At 35.8% G+C, this 20,012-nt stretch overlaps 1 protein-coding gene across 1 annotated transcript in view; it reads left to right on the top strand.

The window, feature by feature from the left end:
* The window catches only part of LOC127630869 (voltage-dependent R-type calcium channel subunit alpha-1E), a 165,098-nt gene that overhangs the window by 131,043 nt on the left and 14,043 nt on the right, over positions 1-20,012 (top strand). Inside the window, exons 24-41 of the mRNA XM_052108708.1 lie at positions 463-522; positions 2,601-2,707; positions 3,169-3,180; positions 3,332-3,428; positions 4,684-4,844; positions 5,028-5,162; positions 5,586-5,787; positions 9,383-9,547; positions 10,500-10,613; positions 10,698-10,784; positions 10,989-11,105; positions 11,484-11,549; positions 11,678-11,769; positions 11,940-12,111; positions 13,289-13,416; positions 15,047-15,143; positions 18,846-18,951; positions 19,058-19,165. Coding sequence (XP_051964668.1) covers positions 463-522; positions 2,601-2,707; positions 3,169-3,180; positions 3,332-3,428; positions 4,684-4,844; positions 5,028-5,162; positions 5,586-5,787; positions 9,383-9,547; positions 10,500-10,613; positions 10,698-10,784; positions 10,989-11,105; positions 11,484-11,549; positions 11,678-11,769; positions 11,940-12,111; positions 13,289-13,416; positions 15,047-15,143; positions 18,846-18,951; positions 19,058-19,165 — 2,026 coding nt within the window. The remainder of the gene's footprint in view (positions 1-462; positions 523-2,600; positions 2,708-3,168; positions 3,181-3,331; positions 3,429-4,683; positions 4,845-5,027; positions 5,163-5,585; positions 5,788-9,382; positions 9,548-10,499; positions 10,614-10,697; positions 10,785-10,988; positions 11,106-11,483; positions 11,550-11,677; positions 11,770-11,939; positions 12,112-13,288; positions 13,417-15,046; positions 15,144-18,845; positions 18,952-19,057; positions 19,166-20,012) is intronic.

The following is a 20,012-nucleotide window of genomic DNA, read 5'->3' as shown; positions in this document are numbered from 1 at the left end:
TTGCAAGCTAATAGAATGATATTTTAGTTGCAGGTTTTAAATTTCCCTAGCACAACTGTATAAATCACAACAGCTAATTACAGGCTAAGACTGTTACAGTAAGAGTTGATGTGATCTTGTATGCATGTAAATGAATTATGAACTGTACTGTCGATTCAACGAATGCCAAGAAACCTCTACATTACAAACTTGGGTACATCACTGTCAATTCAGTGTGAGTAATATCACTTTTGTGATGTCATCAGTACATCCATCATGGGATCATGAGAATATTCATTCTGCAGCATTCTGTCTTGTTCACTTGTTCATATTTAGCAATCAGTGACAAACAGCTTTAATATCTAAATCTCTGGCATGCTGTTTTCTCACTATGCCTTTTTGCCAATACCAAAGAACTATGATTCTTGTTTTTTTATTATTTGATATATTTATTTATTTTTATCTGTGCTTTGTGCTCAATAGGTGCTCCGCTATTTTGATTATGTATTCACTGGCGTCTTCACATTTGAAATGATAATCAAGGTGAGTGAGTTTCCTGGTTTATACTGGGGGTTTGGTTTCCTTTATGTTCCTGTATAAAGGCTCAGTTTAAACTGTACGAGGCATACAGAGAGAGATAGAGTATTACAGAGGAAGGAGAAGGACGCAGGAGGTATGAGAGCAAAATAAGAAACACAGAAATCCACCTCTTACCATGCAATACAAACACAAAGTAACTATTTGCACCCCAATAGTCTGATGGAGCCTGACAGAGGTATGAAAAAATACTTGCTTTTTGGAGATAAAAAAGGGATATACATATACATTTTATTTTTATTATATTTTAGACTAATAGTGAAGTTCAAGTAAATAGTAAAGTCCATGTAAACTAGTGTAATTTATATTTGTCTACTTAACTAACTTCAAGTGTTCAGGTCTTTGGATCAAAGAGGTTTTTTTTTTTATAATAATGATAAACTCTCTCTCTCTCTCTCTCTCTCTCTCTCTCTCTCTACATATATACATATATAACTTATTTATTTATTTGTACTAATTAGAACAGTATGTTACTGCACAAAATACCAATATACATTCACCTAAAGGATTATTAGGAACACCTGTTCAATTTCTCATTAATGCAATTATCTAATCAACCAATCACATGGCAGTTGCTTCAATGCATTCAGGGGTGTGGTCCTGGTCAAGACAATCTCCTGGACTCCAAACTGAATGTCAGAATGGGAAAGAAAGGTGATTTAAGCAATTTTGAGCGTGGCATGGTTGTTGGTGCCAGACGGGCCGGTCTGAGTATTTCACAATCTGCTCAGTTACTGGGATTTTCACACACAACCATTTCTAGGGTTTACAAAGAATGGTGTGAAAAGGGAAAAACATCCAGTATGCAGCAGTCCTGTGGGCGAAAATGCCTTGTTGATGCTAGAGGTCAGAGGAGAATGGGCCGACTGATTCAAGCTGATAGAAGAGCAACTTTGCCTGAAATAACCACTCGTTACAACTGAGGTATGCAGCAAAGCATTTGTGAAGCCACAACACGCACAACCTTGAGGCGGATGGGCTACAACAGCAGAAGACCCCACCGGTACCACTCATCTCCACTACAAATAGGAAAAAGAGGCTACAATTTGCAAGAGCTCACCAAAATTGGACAGTTGAAGACTGGAAAAATGTTGCCTGGTCTGATGAGTCTCGATTTCTGTTGAGACATTCAGATGGTAGAGTCAGAATTTGGCGTAAACAGAATGAGAACATGGATCCATCATGTCTTGTTACCACTGTGCAGGCTGGTGGTGGTGGTGGTGTAATGGTGTGGGGGATGTTTTCTTGGCACACATTAGGCCCCTTAGTGCCAATTGGGCATTGTTTAAATGCCACGGCCTACCTGAGCATTGTTTCTGACCATGTCCATCCCTTTATGGCCACCATGTACCCATCCTCTGATGGCTACTTCCAGCAGGATAATGCACCATGTCACAAAGCTCAAATCATTTCAAATTGGTTTCTTGAACATGACAATGAGTTCACTGTACTAAAATGGCCCCCACAGTCACCAGATCTCAACCCAATAGAGCATCTTTGGGATGTGGTGGAACGGGAGCTTCGTGCCCTGGATGTGCATCCCACAAATCTCCATCAAGATGCAAGATGCTATCCTATCAATATGGGCCAACATTTCTAAAGAATGCTTTCAGCACCTTGTTGAATCAATGACACGTAGAATTAAGGCAGTTCTGAAGGCGAAAGGGGGTCAAACACAGTATTAGTATGGTGTTCCTAATAATCCTTTAGGTGAGTGTATATATATACTATATAAATAGTTATTGTTTACACTTGGTAGCATCTGCCACTGTTTACACTTGGGACCAAATGACACACAAATATATAAGCTAATTGTTATTATTACTTTTGTATTATTATTATTTGAATAACAGGATCTAGCAATATGATTGTAATACCCTGGTAATTTTCTGCTTGCTCAAGAGAATTGCCTAGTCATGTAGTATCTAATGCATATATGTTAAACGGCTCATGAATGAAACCTTAGATGTTTAAAAACACAGAAAAATTGTTATAGCTGGACTCCATGTGTGTGTGTTTCTCAGATGATTGAGCAGGGTTTGATCTTGCATGACGGCTCCTATTTCCGTGACCTGTGGAACATTTTGGACTTCATAGTTGTGGTGGGAGCTCTGGTGGCCTTCGCTCTTACGTGAGTCAAATCAATATATGTGTATTAGTAAATAAAGACACATCAAGTGTTGTTTTTTCTTCAAAAAATAAAACAGGGGCTTTAAGCCTGAGTTCAACAGCTTGAAATCATTTACATTTAAGCTAATAAGCATCAGATTTCACAGTCAGTTATGCAAGGATTCATCCTGTTGGTAAATCTGAAATATTCAGATTCAGCTGTTTTAGCTGGATTGCTCAAATGTTTTGTTGTTCATTTTACAAATTTCATTAATAACATGTAACAATGCCATGGGTCATGTGGGGGGAAACATTGAGACATTCCAAATTGTTCACATATATTGTTGTTAGTGAATGCTCTCTTTTCTCTGTTGTGAATGTAAAACATTTGTGTCTTCATTGAGAAGTTGTTAAGTTCAGAAAGCCTGTCTGTTTCTCGTTTGTTTCTCTGTTGGTTTTCTTGTGGATTTTGGCTCACGGCAGGAATGTGATGGGGTAAAAACTCTCTCTTGTGATTTTGTGCGACTGCCATGTGATGATGTTGATGATGATGATGATGATGATGTGTGCGCGTGTGTATATTTGAGAAATATGAAACAAATGTCTTTAATCTGTGTTGAGTAATACATGTTTTTATTTTATTCAGGAGTAACACAGGACGAGACATTAAAACCATAAAATCACTGCGTGTGCTTAGAGTGCTGCGTCCTCTTAAGACTATTAAAAGACTTCCCAAACTCAAGGTATATGAATATGAAAACTGCATATTACCAACCAAAAGTATCCATATAAAAAAACAAAATTAAATGTTAAATGGGAGCATATTCTAATTGTTTGTGATGTTTACATTTATTTACATGTATTTTTATTCAAGGATTTAGTTTTAGATGACCATTGTTACCCTCTCATTGTCCTTTAGAATTAAACAGGCTACCTTTTCTACTGTAACTTTAAGAGTTCTTTATGTTAATGACCTCTGATGTAATTGGCTATTCTCTGCATACCAGTGTAGTTCACACTATCATTCATATCTATCTATCTATCTATCTATCTATCTGTCTATCTATCTATCTATCTATCTATCTATCTATCTATCTATCTATCTATCTATCTATCTATCTATCTATCTATCTATCTATCTATCTATCTGTCTGTCTGTCTGTCTATCTATCTATGTCTTAGACTGTCTGTCTGTCTGTCTATCTATCTATGTCTTAGACTGTCTGTCTGTCTGTCTGTCTGTCTGTCTGTCTTGCATCTCTACACAGAATTTTAAGCAGGCACAAACTAGCCTTAAATAGGTTGTGTAAAGACACCTTTTGTTGTATTGTGACTTTGAATCACAAGGTATGTTATTTGATTTGTCAGACAAAAAGTGCACCCTTTTAATTTGCAAGTGTATGAAGTCATGTGATCCCTGCAGTCAGCAAAGAGAGCAGAATGAGGTGAAATAGGTGGGAAGTGATGAAACTGTCTTGCCTAGTGTAAAATGATTGTGTCAGGATTTTGATTTCCCAAATCTCACAATTGGAAACTCTCTACAGACTAACTGAGCACTCACTATGTAAGGGTGTGTGTCTATATGTGTCTGTACATGTAAAAACAAGAAAGACATGGTGTAAGATATAGAGAAAAAGAGAGAGAGTGATGTGTGGAAAAAAAGTGGCAAAGTGATAAAGTGTGAGAGACAGATTTACAGTAAGAGAAAGTAGGACAAGTGCTTTTCTGTCTCCAACGATGATAAAATGGAACAGTTCTCATTAGGGACTTCAGAGTTTTACCACTTACCATTTGTACTGACCATCACAAGATTATCAATACATGCAGCAGTCACCTAAAACCATATTTTACTAATACAATCAAAGAATAGTCACATAGAGTCACAGATTTAATGCTAATGTAACACCAGTTCTGCTAGATTGCAGGTGATGATTTTTCAACTTCTCTTTGTATGACATGTTCTTTCTGAATTTTAGCACTTGTCTCAATGATTTACAGGCAGTGTTTGACTGTGTGGTCACATCACTGAAGAATGTCTTCAACATCCTCATTGTCTACAAGCTCTTTATGTTCATATTTGCCGTCATCGCTGTGCAGCTTTTCAAAGGGAAATTTTACTACTGTACTGACAGTTCCAAGGACACAGAGGAAGAGTGCAAGTAGGTGTCTGTTAATTCTGCAGTGTCAATTATTTTCATGATAGTAAAAATTAGTATTTAGCTGCTTAGACATTTCAAAGCTCAAAAGATCTTTTCTGATAATAGACATCAATTTTACATGTTTTTGGGACATTCAGCCAGAAAATGAAAAATGACTATCTGTTTTCTCTGAATATTTTGTAGGGGCTACTACATTGACTATGACAAATACAAGAAAAAAGAGAAGCGAGACTGGAAGAGACGTGATTTCCACTATGATAATGTCATCTGGGCCTTGCTCACTCTCTTCACTGTTTCTACTGGGGAGGGTTGGCCGCAGTAAGAGCAAACTTTAGTTTAGAACTCTTGAAGCTTTTAGCAACCTCATTTCACACTATATTATTTTGACAAATGTATGACCTCTCAATAAGTTTAACATTCATACAGTACTAACACCTTTCTATATTATTAAGCTGTGTGTTGTTTGCGTGCTTGGTCTCTCACACTTAAGGCTTTACTATCTGAAAAGAGTTAGATTTTTTTGTAGTTTCTTTAAATTTCTAAAAGAAACTTGGATGTGAATAATTTGTTTGTTTTGTATGTGGTAAAACTCTGAAAGCTGTAGTTATAGAAGAAACTCTGATTGTTGGTTATTATACATAATTAAATTTTTTTTAATTCATATGTAAAGCATTGATCCATGTAAAAGTCATCAATTGTGTATAGTTCTGGCTATAAACAGGTTCTTGTTTGGCATTGTAGAGTTCTGCAGCACTCTGTTGATGTGACCGAGGAGGACCGGGGTCCCATCCAGGGCAACAGGATGGAGATGTCCATCTTCTATGTGATTTATTTCGTTGTATTCCCCTTTTTCTTTGTAAATATATTTGTGGCTCTCATCATCATCACCTTCCAAGAGCAGGGCGACAAAATGATGGAGGAATGCAGTCTGGAGAAAAATGAGGTGACCGATTATATGTACAAACAGCTGTATTTTTTAAGACAGATTAGACAAGGTGAACTTCTCAATGTTTTCCAAATTTTGCATTCTAGCTACAGCATGTAAAGTTTTCAGTGAAGCGAAATATTGTTCCTAGTTCCTCATTTGTCATTTTTCTTATAGGGATAGTAACCCCAAAAGTGAAAATTCTGGCATAATTTACTCACCATAATGTTTACCATAACCAAAAACATTTTTATTTTATTTTTGTGGAACGCAAAATAAGATGGCAGGCTGTATGTTAGTCTCAGTCACTGTTCAGTTTCATTGCATCTTTTTTTTCTTCTATTCATTGAAAGTTAATGGTGACTGAGGTTTACATTCTGCCCTAACATCACCGAAACTCAAGAAAGTGTGTGGGTTTGGAGCAACATGAAAGTAAATGATGACAGAATTCTGAAAGAATTTTCTGGTGAACAATCCCTTTCAGAAAATTACATAAAACCATTATATTTTTTACATGATGCATACAATCTATTTATGACAATTTTATAACCAATTGTATAACCCTAGATTATCACCAATAATGTCATAGTGGCTTTTTTATCAGTGTCATGGTGTCTGTTCCAAAATTTAGTGAGCTACCTCGCTGTATCCTGCCTACATAGGCAGCTGTCTCCTTTGGCAGAATCCAAATGAAATAGAGCCTTTTCAGACGCTCTTCAGAGGCAGCAACTCCATGCATCATTCAAATAGTGCTCCTCACCCGCCGAGACTCGGCTCACAGCTTATTTCAGTACAGATGGTGCAAGAGGAATAATGCAATACTCTAATGAGCATAATATAAATGTAGCACACACATTTTGGGGAAAAATGTTGAAATTAAAATTTTCTATTAATTTAAGATGTAATTTATTGGGAGTAATGCTATGCTAATTGAAGTTTGGTCACTTAAAGGTGAGCTCCGCATAAACTTTGCTATAATTATCCTTTTAAGCAATATTTACCAGTGAGAACTGTAATAGTTTTGTTTGCTAAAAGTGCTGGGAGGGCATGATGTCGGAAAATTCGAGATCATCAGCCAGTGGGGACATTTAAAGCACTTACGTTCTCACGCGTTGGATGCCTTGCATGATCAGGATGGCGGAGGTCCAGTTGATGGTGGCAGATGTCGAATGCGTGTGACCGTGCACGGACCGTTGGATTTCCAGGGGATGGATGCCATTTGGGACTGATCTGCGTGGGGTTGAAGCACATAATTTTTTTTTCTGTTCTGTGGGTTGTTCAGGCTTTGATTGTTACATCTATGTTGGAAAGTGGTCTATATAACTTTGCATTGGGTACACAATTTATCTTTACATGTCACACTTTAATATATTAATATTTCTTACATTTTAATGTAACTGTTCATCTCCACATGGAATGTTAATGGGCTGGGGCACCCTATAAAAAGAAGGAAGGTTGTATCTTTCCTTAAGCGTAAAAATATTATATAGTGTTCTTTCAAGAAATGCACCTTTCTTCACAGGAAGCTGAAAAACTTGGTAGGGCATGGGGTGGCCATGTATTTTGCATTGCTGGTTTTAGTAAGAGCAGGGGAGTCATCACATTGATAAGTAAGTATTTACACTTAAAATGTCTCAAACAGATCAAAGATAACCTAGGAAGAGTCATTATTGTTTTGGCTAAAATACAGGGGCAAAACTTTATCTTGTCTAATATTTATGCACCCAATTCAGGTGATCAGAACTTTTTAATAGATCTTGTGGGGAAGCTTCAATCTTTTAATGGATCCAGTCCTTGATCATTGTCATTCAAAGGTGTGTAGACCATTTAGAGCAATGTTGACACTACAGAGGATGCGTAAACATCTTGGTCATTTGGAGTCTTCTTAACCCATCTGGGAGGAACTACACCTTTTTTTCATCAGTTCATAAGATTTACTCTAGAATATATATATATATATATCAAAGGTTGGGAGGCTTACATTTGAAATATATTCCACTACAGATTACAGAATACATGCTGTAAAATGTCATATGTAACGCATTCCATTAGATTACTCAAGGTCAGTAACTGTTAGGGTTACCTCGTCTTGTTCTCACTGTTACCCCTTTGTTTACCATTTTTGTCACTTTTGTATTCCGTAGTTTTCACTTTTGTCCCTTGTTTAACTCCACAGTCTCCCTGTTAGCGTTCGTGTTCTCATTCATTGTTTTCACCTGCCCTCGTTAATTTGTCACTGGTTTCTGTTTATCCCCTTGTTATCTTGTTTGAGTTCTGTTTGTTCATTGGTTCCTGTCTTCCCATGTCCGTGTATTTATACCCTGTCTGTTTGTTCAGTCGGTGTCTATCGTTGAATGTTGTTAGCCTGGCGTGTGCGTGTGCGTGCGTGCGCGTGCGCGTGCGCGTGCGCGTGCGCGTGCGCGTGCGCGTGCGCGTGCGCGTGCGCTGCCCGTTTTCCTCAGTCTTGTGTTTATTTCCCCATTGTGGGTTTTCCTTTGTGTTTGTTGATTGTCTAAGTCAATAAAAGTAAGTTTGCATTTAGATCCGCTCTCCTCGTCTGCCTCCATTCGTAACAGTAACGTATTCGAAATACTTTGGATTACTTCTTCAGCACTGGTAGATTTATTTAAATTGTTTTGACTATTAAAACTCTGCCAGTACAGTAAGACAAAATACACATTAAAAATACATTCTCTGAAAAACCTAAATATCTCATTCAGTGTTGTTTCTAAAACAAGATTAATCAAATTGATCTTGTTTTAAGGATTTGTAAAAAAAAATAATGTACAGGAAAATAACAAAAATTATTATCAAGAATACATTTTTTGCACTAATATCAAAGTTCTTACTAGAACAAAATGTATTATGATACATTATAATATAGCATTATAATTTAGCGTAAAGCTGACAATTTACACAAGGTTTCTTTCTATTTCTTCTGTTTCAAACTTACTTCTCTGTCTGCTCGTAAGAATGTAACACATCGTAAGAAAGCGTTTCACTGCTGTTCAAATGCACTTTGGATCTCAAAATGTATATGTATAAATGTTTCCCATCTGAAAGTATTAAATATTAAATTAAACAAATTACAATAAAATTCTAAGTAATCTCTTCAGTAATGAAAATACTTTTTGAATGTAACTGTATTCTAATTACTAATGATTTAATCGCTATTAAAATCATTAGTAATTAGAATACAGTTACATTCAAAAAGTATTTTCAAGTAGGCTATTTGCTGATTTTTTATCGCTACTGTATATTTGTAATCAAAATTATTCTTGCTATGTCCACCATCTTGTATTTATTTTTCACAGAGCTCTTTATAGTGCACCCTACTTTTAGAATTTGGCCAAAGCAAGATATCTTAGGAGGCAGCAAAATTAAGAGACCTACCTTTTAGAACAGCCTTCGTGTCGGGAGTCCACATATAACTCCTAAGAAGGCTTCCTCTGGAGGCAGCTCACTAAATTTTGAACAGAGTAACTTGAATTCTTGAGTGTCAGCGATTTGCTTCTCTTTTGACAATTACATGATAATCTAATGTGTGGTTAATTGTTAATGTCTTTTGCTCAAGCAGAAACTAACCATGTCTTACTGTACATTTCTTTCTTAGAGGGCTTGTATCGACTTTGCTATCAGTGCCAAGCCTCTGACACGCTACATGCCCCAGAACAGACAGACTTTACAGTACCGGCTTTGGCACTTTGTGGTGTCGCCCTCGTTTGAGTACACTGTGCTTACGATGATTGCTCTCAACACCATCGTGCTCATGATGAAAGTGAGGAGAAAACTCTTCATGTTGACTATAGCACAGATGCATATAATTATGAAAGCTGGGTGCAAGAAATGTGTAAACACCCTATTTTAATCCTAAAAATAATTATGAGATAATCCCTTCAGTATGTCCCACGCAACATTCCGTTCCAAAAGGAAATATGTCAGGAAACACAGGAAAGAAAACTGCCCTCATCAAATAATTTTATGGCATTTATTAATAATTCTAACATTGAAGTGAACTGATATCATGCTCTTAATGTTCTTTTACTGAACTGATTTTCATAAGCACAATTTTTGCCTAGAATATCTGTAACCATTTGTTAAAATTTAAAATATCTTAAAATGTTATTTTAATTTGGAATAAAATTACATTAAAAAAAATATAACTTTACTGTTTGCACCACTGTTGGTAGCTTTGTTAAGAAAATGGAAAGAAATGTATTATAAATGTTATTGTTGGGGCCTGTGGTCTGTGATACTGCTCTCATACCAGACAGTCATGAGTCATGTCTTATTAAATATTGATCAGAAGCCATCAGCTGCTATTCAGCTTTTCCTCATTAGCTTTGGCCTAACATCCCCTGTGACTAATTTTAACTTAGATCCGGGCCTCCACAAGTCATCATGTCTGCTTTGGTCTGCATTTGTGTTTAACACATTTCTATAATAATAAGAGATAAAAGCACATATATTTACAGATATTATCCCAAGTAAAGTCTGGAAAGCTTCTATAATTTGGTCTCATGTAGTTTGAAAACCTTAGTTTTGATGAAGGAGTTTGAAGGTTTTAGCTGTTTTGTGTACTTGCATTGCTAATGGATGAATGGATGGAGGGAGGGATTCATTGACTATTTGTCAAGCCAACATAATAACAACTTATAGAATAAAATAGTATGTCTCTCTCTCTCTCTCTCTCTCTCTCTCTCTCTCTCTCTCTCTCTCTCTCTTATTAGCACCATGATCCTCGTCCTGAAGGCTATGAAGATGCATTGAAACACATCAACACTGCGTTCACAGTTATTTTCTCTGTGGAATGTGTTCTCAAAATCCTGGCATTTGGTTTTTTGGTAAGCACTTGGGACATAGTAAACTGCATAAAACTGTATATTTATTCAAATTTCCTCATCCAAAATTAACTTTTTGTCTTTCAGAATTATTTCAGAGACACATGGAATATATTTGACTTCATTACAGTTCTTGGAAGTATAACTGAAATTGTGGTTGACCAATTATCTAAGGTGAGAATAAATGTAACGTATGTACACATTGTTATGTATGTATGTATACAGTATTTATACACTAAATTATTTATTCAGTGTCCTTTTGATTTTTAAACTTCTCCAGTTTGCAGTAAATATTCATTTGCATTAGGTATTCTGATTGGCTTGTAGACAGTATTTATTTATATGAGCAATCACCTCTGTGTTCTGATTGGTTTGTAGGCTGGAACGTTTAATATGAGCTTCCTAAAGTTATTCCGTGCAGCTCGGCTGATTAAACTTCTGCGTCAGGGCTACACCATCCGTATTCTGCTCTGGACTTTTGTTCAGTCATTCAAGGTCAGACTGGTGCATCATTAAAGTCAAAATATAAATGAAAACATTGACATGTCAGCTGATATCAGCAACACAATATCAATGTATGTAACACTCACAGAATATTTCAGTCTTCGGTACATGTAAATATAATGTTTGCGTGGTGAAGTGAGATTGGATAAGTTTTCATGGTTTATTAATAGAAAGTGTATCATTGTAGGAGAGTCTCAGTCTTTCTCCCTTCCTCCCTCCCTCTATATAAAGTATATTAATACTGTCATATTACAAAAAAAAAACACTGTTCTTTTGCTGCTTTTGACACACTAGTATTTCCTTCAGGATATGTCAGTCTAGCTTCAGATAAATGTTTGATGAGGGTTTAACAAGATCTTTGTCTTGCAGGCTCTTCCATATGTCTGCCTGCTCATCGCTATGCTGTTTTTCATCTATGCTATCATTGGCATGCAGGTAAAAGTTGTCTTTTTCCCCCAGCTGTCTTTCTACATCTTTATATTCCTTTCTCGCTTTGTCTTTCTCTCTCTAAGCATGAAAATTTAATCAACCCCTCTTGTGTGTGTTTTTGTAATTTTGTAAAGGTTTTTGGCAACATCAAGGTAAATGAAAAAAGCCAAATCAACCGACACAATAACTTTAGGACATTCTTTGGTGCCCTCATGCTGTTGTTCAGGTAAGATGATGTTTATAAAAGGATATTAATATTCTTACAAAATCTGCATATTTTCATGTCATTTCTTTGTTTAAAAAATGATTGATGATGATTATTTCACTGCGAAGACACTACAATGAAATAGACATAGTGTCTAATAATAAATAAATGATATATGTGTGTCTGTTTAGGAGTGCAACAGGTGAGTCATGGCAGGACATCATGTTGTCGTGTTTAGGAGAGAAAGAGTGTGAAACCGACATGTCTCTCCAAAACTCAACAAAAAAGGAAATAAGAAAGGAATGCGGAACTGACTTTGCATACTTCTACTTTGTCTCCTTCATCTTCTTCAGTTCCTTTTTGGTGAGGCAATACAGTTTACTGGCACAAACACACAGCAATAAAAACCTTTTTACTTGAAAGCAGTATACTTATAGGAATAGTTCACCCAACAATTAAAATTCTTTCAAAATTTATTCACTTTACTCACTCATTTAAGTCGCCTTAAACTCATATGACTTTCTTCTGCGGAACACAAACTAGGATATTTTGATGGAGATATGTTGTATTTATATCCATACAATGCAAGGCAAAGGGGTCTAACACTTTCAAGCCCAAAAAGGACTTAAAGCAGCATAAAGATAATCATCTACACAACTCGAGTGATTTAATCTATGTCTTATGAAATGATACAATTGTATCCAAAATGCAACTCCTTTTTTACAATAAGTCTTGACATCTGCAGTCTCTCTGGCACGATCATGATTTGAAGCTTGATTACACTTTCTTATGCTAGATGCATGCACAAAGCGCTTAACACGTGCTCTGTGCATGTACATGCACTGTGCGCCCACTCAAGGTGTGCAAGTCTAGTGTCAAGTGCGAGGAAGTGTAATCGAGATTTAAATCATGATCAACAAGGAGACTGCTGATGTTTGATTATGAAGATTTATGGTGAAAAAGAGTTATATTTTGGTGTGTTTGTCACCTAAAACCAATTGTATGGCTTCAGAAGACATGGATTAAACCACTCCAATTGTATGGATTACTTTTATGCTGCCTTTATATCCTTTATGGAGTTTGAAAGTGTTGAACCCAATTGACTTGCACTCTATGGATATAAATCCATCACATCTCCATCAAGATATCCTACTTTTTTATTCCCGCTGAATAAATAAAGTCATATGAGTTTGAACCAGCATAAGAGTAAGTAAATGATGAGATTTTAGTCACTTATGGGTGAACTATTCCTTTAAGGCCTATTCCCACCACATCAACATTTTCTGCATAGATTTAAACAGTGCTATAAATAAAGCTCTTACAATGAAACATGAAATTGTGCTGTCGTTTTTTTCATCCAAAACTATCTAACTACTTTCAGAGAATGGGAAAAATTCATCATCATACTCTATGTGAATAGTTTAGATGGAAAAACTTTTTTATGTTTGTTACTTTATTGTATTGCACCTAGTTAGGACTTGATGTTGAACTCACTTTATATTATTCTACTGTTCTATCTATATTCTTCTCTCTCTCATAGATGCTCAATCTGTTTGTGGCTGTGATCATGGATAATTTTGAGTACCTGACACGAGACTCATCCATTCTGGGTCCACATCACTTGGATGAGTTTGTACGAATCTGGGGAGAGTATGATCGTGCTGCATGGTGAGAGAGATGGTTTTAAACACTTTTCAGTTGATCACATGCCGTACAGATGTAATACAATAAAACTAAATCAAATAACATGTTGATAGATGTTTAACAGGGTCTGTTTGCTTGTTTTCTCAATTTGCAAGAATATCATATTTGAAAAACATTAAATTGGGACTTTCCGTTGTAAATGTCCCATGAATGTCTATGAAATGTACAGGATAATTTGCTTTTAAATGTTAAATTGTCTGTAATATCTCTGTGTCTCTCTTACACTAAGTTGAACAACTGTAGGGTAATTTAAAGGGGTCATATAACTGAGGGATCCATTTTTCTATTGAGATAAGAGATCATTGTACTATGAAAAGAAACGGTAACTTTTAGAACTCAAAACATTCTCCCAGTCCAAAAAGAACATTTATTTAAACTAAATAAACTGTTATTTAGCAGTTAAGCTAATACTGAACTTCTGTTTACTTAGTTTACGTATATCTTAAAGGCACAACAACAAAAACGGCCTGTTTAAAGGAATATTCCGGGTTCAATAAATGTTCAACTAAATCAGCAGCATTTGTGGCATAATGTTGATTGCCTCAAAACAATTATTTTGGCTTGTCTGTTCTTTTCTAAAACAAAATAAATATAAAAAAAAAACATCTGGGTGTTACAATGAGGTACTTACAATAGAAGTGAATGGGGCCAATCCACTAACATTAAAATATTTTTTTTTTCAAAAGTATAGGCTCAAGATATAGTGTGATAAAATTGCTTACCCACCTTTTCTGTGTAAAGTTATATCTAATTTTACAACTTTGTTGACATGAAGAGGAGAAACGGCCCAGGATTTTATATAGCAACTGCCACAAAAGGTGTTGAGTGTGTGTGTTGGGGGGTATAAGGGGGTTCTTTTTCTGCAAATCGCAGTGCCATTTTGTGGTCCGTTCTGCATAATGCGGCGGCTCATTTTAGCTTATCGCAGCCCATTCTGCCTGTTTCGCAGCCGACCCACTGGCCCACTCGGTTCTCCCGATGGCCAGGCCGCCCCTTATCAGCCCCAAAGTGTGTCGGCCCCACCGGGAAAATTCCGGTATGCCAGATTACCAGTCCAGCCCTGATGTAAACCATAAAACCTAAAAAGGACCGTAAAAACATCAATTTAAACATCTACAGCTCAAATATAACAAGTTTGAATAGAAGAAATTTTGTGTTTTTATACATTTTTAGGCTTCACATTTCTTTCCTTTAAACCCTCAAAAGAAATTCCCCCATTTACTACTATTATAAGTGCCTCACTGAAACCCAGATTTTTTTTTAAAGAAAAGAAGGGATGAGTTGAAATTACTTGTAATCAACATTGTGCCACAAATGCTGTCAATTGAGCTTAACTTGTATTGAACTCAGAATATTCCTTTAATTGTGATGGTCGGAGAGTGTGAAATAAAATTATGGCTACTAAATTACTAACTTAAACTACTACATTTTGAAGTAAATATCAGCTAACTAACATTATAAGTGGGCCACTGGAAAAAGATAAATAATAAAAAAGGGATGATATGACCCCTTTAGGGTGTATTTATACCACTCCTAACACACATATAACCATCCTAAATTGTCTGCTGTTAACAATGGGTGTGTCCTTCTCCAGTGGAAAACTACACTATAAGGAGATGTACAAAGTTGTGCGCACAATATCACCTCCTCTGGGCTTTGGAAAGAATTGCCCCTACAGGGTGGCGTGCAAGGTTTGGCTCAACCGTGAAAAACTATCCCACAGCCTCTTTCTCCTCATTTTTTTATCATTCCCTGCTCCTTCACTACCTAACAACCCTCTCCCTCCTCCTCATCCCTGTGATCTCCGGTACTCAAAGACTCCACCGTGTCAAAGACTGGCAGAGACAAGAGCTCAGTGCACAGAGAGACAACTCATCCCTTTGGCCCGTGTCCTGCTCCTGAAGTGTAAATAACTGAAGCAGTTCAGAGCCATCCATCATTAAACACCATTAGATCATAACTAAAATTGCCAATGGATGTCAGGAGGGAGTCAGTCTCTCTGTGTCTGAATTGGATTTGGGGCTTTTATTGAATATTATTCCAGAAATGTGGTTTTGAGGTTATAGGAGGGCAGACTCCTTGTGTTCACCATTGCCTCACATGTTTGTAATTCATGAGAGCATAATGCCCATCTGCCCTGGACTACTGCAACCACTTCTGTGGGTTTCTGTATTATAGTAGCAGGACTTTATTGTGAATAGAGATGTTCAGTTGGTAGTCCTTATACCTGGAAGAGATTTAGGATTTTCAAGGCATGGGTTCCCCCATTCATTTACAATGTGTTATTAGAGTAGTGGATCCCTCACAAATTAAAATTTAACCCCTGGCTGGAAACCGATATATAGATTAGGGGTCAATCAAAATTAGTTTTTAAATGAGAGATTCTTAAACTTTTACATTTGGTGAACATTTGGATACATCCTTGCTCGAACATGAATGGAAACCTCTACGTGGTTTAAAAAAAAAAAAGGTTGCTACATAAGAACTACAACATTTGCAAAGTCCACACACATTGTTGTAGTTGTAATCCTTATGGAGCAACTTGTAAGAAAATTACATTTTCAAAGTACAAAGTGGTTTCAAAATTCATTTTTGAGGTATGAATGTGTAATTTTCAATTATTGTTTACAGCAGACCTTATTTGACTAGAAAACCACTATTGGAAAAACGTATGGAAAGTCCTGAGGGAAAGTATGGCGAATCAGTCTTCCGTGTTGGCATACAAATAGAGCGCAACAGTCCCCTCCCTCTTTTTCAGCCATTTTTGGTTCTTGAAGTATTTTTCCTATTCATTTTCATTAAACTCTTTCATAAATGAGTTCTAAGCCATAAACCAAACCAACCAGCTCCGATGTGAATCATACTATAACAAACTTAGATTTGAAGCTAAAAATTATTTGAAAATCAGAGAAAAAGATGGTACAAAATTGTATACTTTATGCATTTCATGAGGGCATGAACTACAAACCCTTGAAGCATTGAAAAATTATGGAAACATACAAAGATTTTGATATAAGGTTTATAAGCATAGAACTAATAAATTTGAATTTTATTGCAAAATATTCATATAAATGCAAATATCAAATTAGTTGGGAGTGTATGGAGACGGGCCCAATTGCATCATTGCAACATGGACCTGACAAGGTGCTGTTGGGCTTGTTTGGCGTGTTTTGTTTGCCACGATTCTGTGATTGGTGGATTGTTTCCCTTCAATATCATGGGTAGTGTAGATGCATTTGCTATTGTAGGCCCCACACTCTGGAATAAGCTTCCGCTTCATATTTGGACAGCTCATTTTGCTTAATTATGGATATAGATTTTAGGCTCAGGTATTTATTAGTATTTATATACTAATAGTACATGCATATTATGTTTTCACTGAAATGTGTATTTTAAAGCACTTTGGGTCAACTCCTGTTGTTATAAATGCGCTCTATAAATAAAGGCTGAGTTGAGTTAGCCAAGATTTTTGCTATTAAACTATGTAAAAAATAATGCAGACTTGTGGCTTCAACAAAAGCATACACTATCGATTAACAACCTCGGCGCTCATGGTAGGTCTGTCTTTAAAAGTTTATAAGTTAGCATAAGAAAATAATTTGCCTATGGAGAAAATGAATGGGATTTTTACTTCCAGAACGCAACTTTTGTGCTTCATTGACTTCACCACTGAACAGCTCTATACGCGCAGTCAAGATCCCCTTCAGATCCACTCACTTGACTCATCAGATCTTTGACTGTTCTAATCATTTCTCTCCTTAGCGTCTTCTATGCCTGCATTGCATAGAAAGACCTCCACCTGACTCCACCTATTTGTTTAAACTAATTTGTTTAATTTCCCTTTTGACAGTGTTTTTCTTTTCCTGTTTCTCCCTCTGTCTTTTCTGTTGTTTCCTTTTGTTCCTTGTCACTATCTTCCTCTCCTCCCTTGTTCCTTGGGAATGCCCTATTCTTCCTACTCCTCTTCATCACATGCCTCTGGTGACTACCCCCCTCCCAGTGGCCGTATTCATTATACTGATATGTACGAGATGCTGACCTGCATGTCGCCACCGCTTGGCCTGGGCAAGAAATGCCCCTCCAAATTGGCGTATAAGGTAGTCTGCAGTATTATTATTTAGTCTGCTTATTTACAAAAATCCCAAACTAATCAAGGATTATTGTCCCAGTTTACAGTGGGTGTGCACTGATATCCTTTTTTGCTTCCAGGTAGTCATGATTAAACGATTTTGTCACTATCTATTGACAAAATATTAGTGAGCACCTGTTGTAAAATGGCACCAAAGCACAGTATCACATGGAAGCAAGCAAAACAAACATTTTTGCATTTATAATTTGTGGCTGGAATTTGGTATCTTAAAATATTTTAAGCATTTCTATTTTCCTATGTTTAGAAATGTTCTTTACCTATTTTAAATTACATGTATGTCATGCACTTTGCTTGATTTGTTTCACAAATTTGTTTCAAGTTTCTGAACAAACTTTTTGACATTTCATAAGGCTCTTATTATTCGTAGATTATCAGTGATGTTTTTTTGTCATTGTCTTATAGTCATCATAATGTAAAGTCTCTGTACATCCACCAACAACACTTTATTTGAATATGTCGCCATAACACTGTCTTAACTCTGACATTAGTTTATATCAGTGTTATAGATGTGTTATAAATGGCATGTTCATAAAGTGTGATCCTTCAAACTTTTCTAACGTTTCTTTGCATAAATATCATCCTTTACTCTGTCTTGATCTACTTTAATATATGCATTTCAAATGTTTGCATGAATTTGTGGTGGTGAAACTAACAAAATTGTTTTTTGAGTTTTTGAGAAAGGTCCTTCTTTTGTAAGGAATATTCTTAACATACTTTTCTGGTGGACATTTCCCATGCTACTTCGAAGAATATGCAAACAATTAAGCTCTTTTAAGCTCTTTTTTTATTATTCAAATCAACACTGAAATACATCCTTCAACTAAAACCTGAACCTTAACTACACTCAAAAAAATATTTTAGCCTATTTTTAAGATGTATTCATTTCAATTTAATAACAAATTTCTTTCTAATTGACTTGCCTAATCTTTAACAAAATAAAATATATAAATCTTAAAAAATGCAAGTTTTATTAATTACATTTTCTACAAGACTATTCAATTAAATTTGATGGAAATTTGTTATTAAATTTAAATGTATACATCTTGAGTGTACAGTACAGTAAGAAATATATGGCCATTCAAAATGTCTTAAAATTAATTCATGGCAAAAAAGCTAAAGTCATCTTAGAAGAGAACCCACATGTGTGCTCACCAGAAAGGTCCCTTAGTTTTGCTCAAACAAGAAATGCACTACTTGTATTTCATTTGTCTTTTCCTTTGTCCTTGTGGTGACCTGCTCTTAGCGGTTAGTGCTGATGAACATGCCAGTGGATGACGACATGTCAGTTCACTTCACCTCCACTCTTATGGCCCTGATACGCACTGCACTGGACATTAAAATTGCTCAAGGTTAGCTTAATTCCTAATTGTGATGCCTGTCAAAATCAACTATAGTTGGGATTTGATTTTTTTGTTTTTTACACAAAGTAAAAGATTACTGGTGTTTGTCTGGCAGGGGGTGAGGACAGAAGTCAGATGGACATAGAGTTGCAAAAGGAAATTAGTGTCATCTGGCCACACCTCTCCCATAAATCTCTTGACCTTCTTGTACCCATCCACAAAGGTGAGAGATTAACACTGCCAGCTTGGACAGAAGGGTTATTATACTTTTTATATTGTTTTATTTATATTTTATTTGAAATGTGTCACTCCAGTTTTAAAACATTTTTATTAGTTTTCACTATATTTAATCTAGTTTTATTTGTTCAAGTGTTTTCTAGTTTCAGAAGCAAATATAGTAGATTCCATTATAATCATTAAGGCTGTCTACACTTGAACTGTTCATTGTGGCGCGTGACGTTGCGTGGGTAGTAAACAGATGCCCTGTTCTATTGTTGACATGCTGCAGAGCTACTCCAGCCACTTTAGTATCTCGTTCGTCTGAAATGAAATTATTTTACATACCAAATATCATACCTTTCATTCTTTTTAGAATGAATTTAATTTTTTACATATTTAAATAACTTCTTACTGCTATAGTAATCCCAGCTTGTGGTTTTTCTTGTCTAGCAATTTAAATAATATTTTGTTTCTTACCATATTTAAATGCAATTTTAGCAATAATAACATTAAAGTAATATATATATTTAATAAGAAGAAAATGTTTAGTCAAGTGGATTTCCAAAATATAATTTATTTTCCCTTTTAACTGTTGCTGAAGTCTATTCAAGCTCAGAAATGACTGGTCCATGCTATACATTTAGAATGTTCACTTTGACTTGTCCAGCGTTAATAGCCTCTAATGGACAAGGACGCACCTGGTATAGACAGGATTTTAATATTTTATGAAATCCAAACTTAATGTCTAAACTGTTTTTAGTTAAATATGGTTGACATAGTTACATTTCTATGGCCCATATTTTATTGCTGCTATTTACTGGCATTTCCATGTCTAATGAAAGTGGGTTATA

Source organism: Xyrauchen texanus, chromosome 37 (genome assembly GCF_025860055.1).
Source record: "Xyrauchen texanus isolate HMW12.3.18 chromosome 37, RBS_HiC_50CHRs, whole genome shotgun sequence".
Lineage (NCBI taxonomy): Eukaryota > Metazoa > Chordata > Actinopteri > Cypriniformes > Catostomidae > Xyrauchen > Xyrauchen texanus.
Note: the sequence above shows the minus strand (reverse complement) of the source record. Positions and strands in the feature narration are given on the sequence as shown.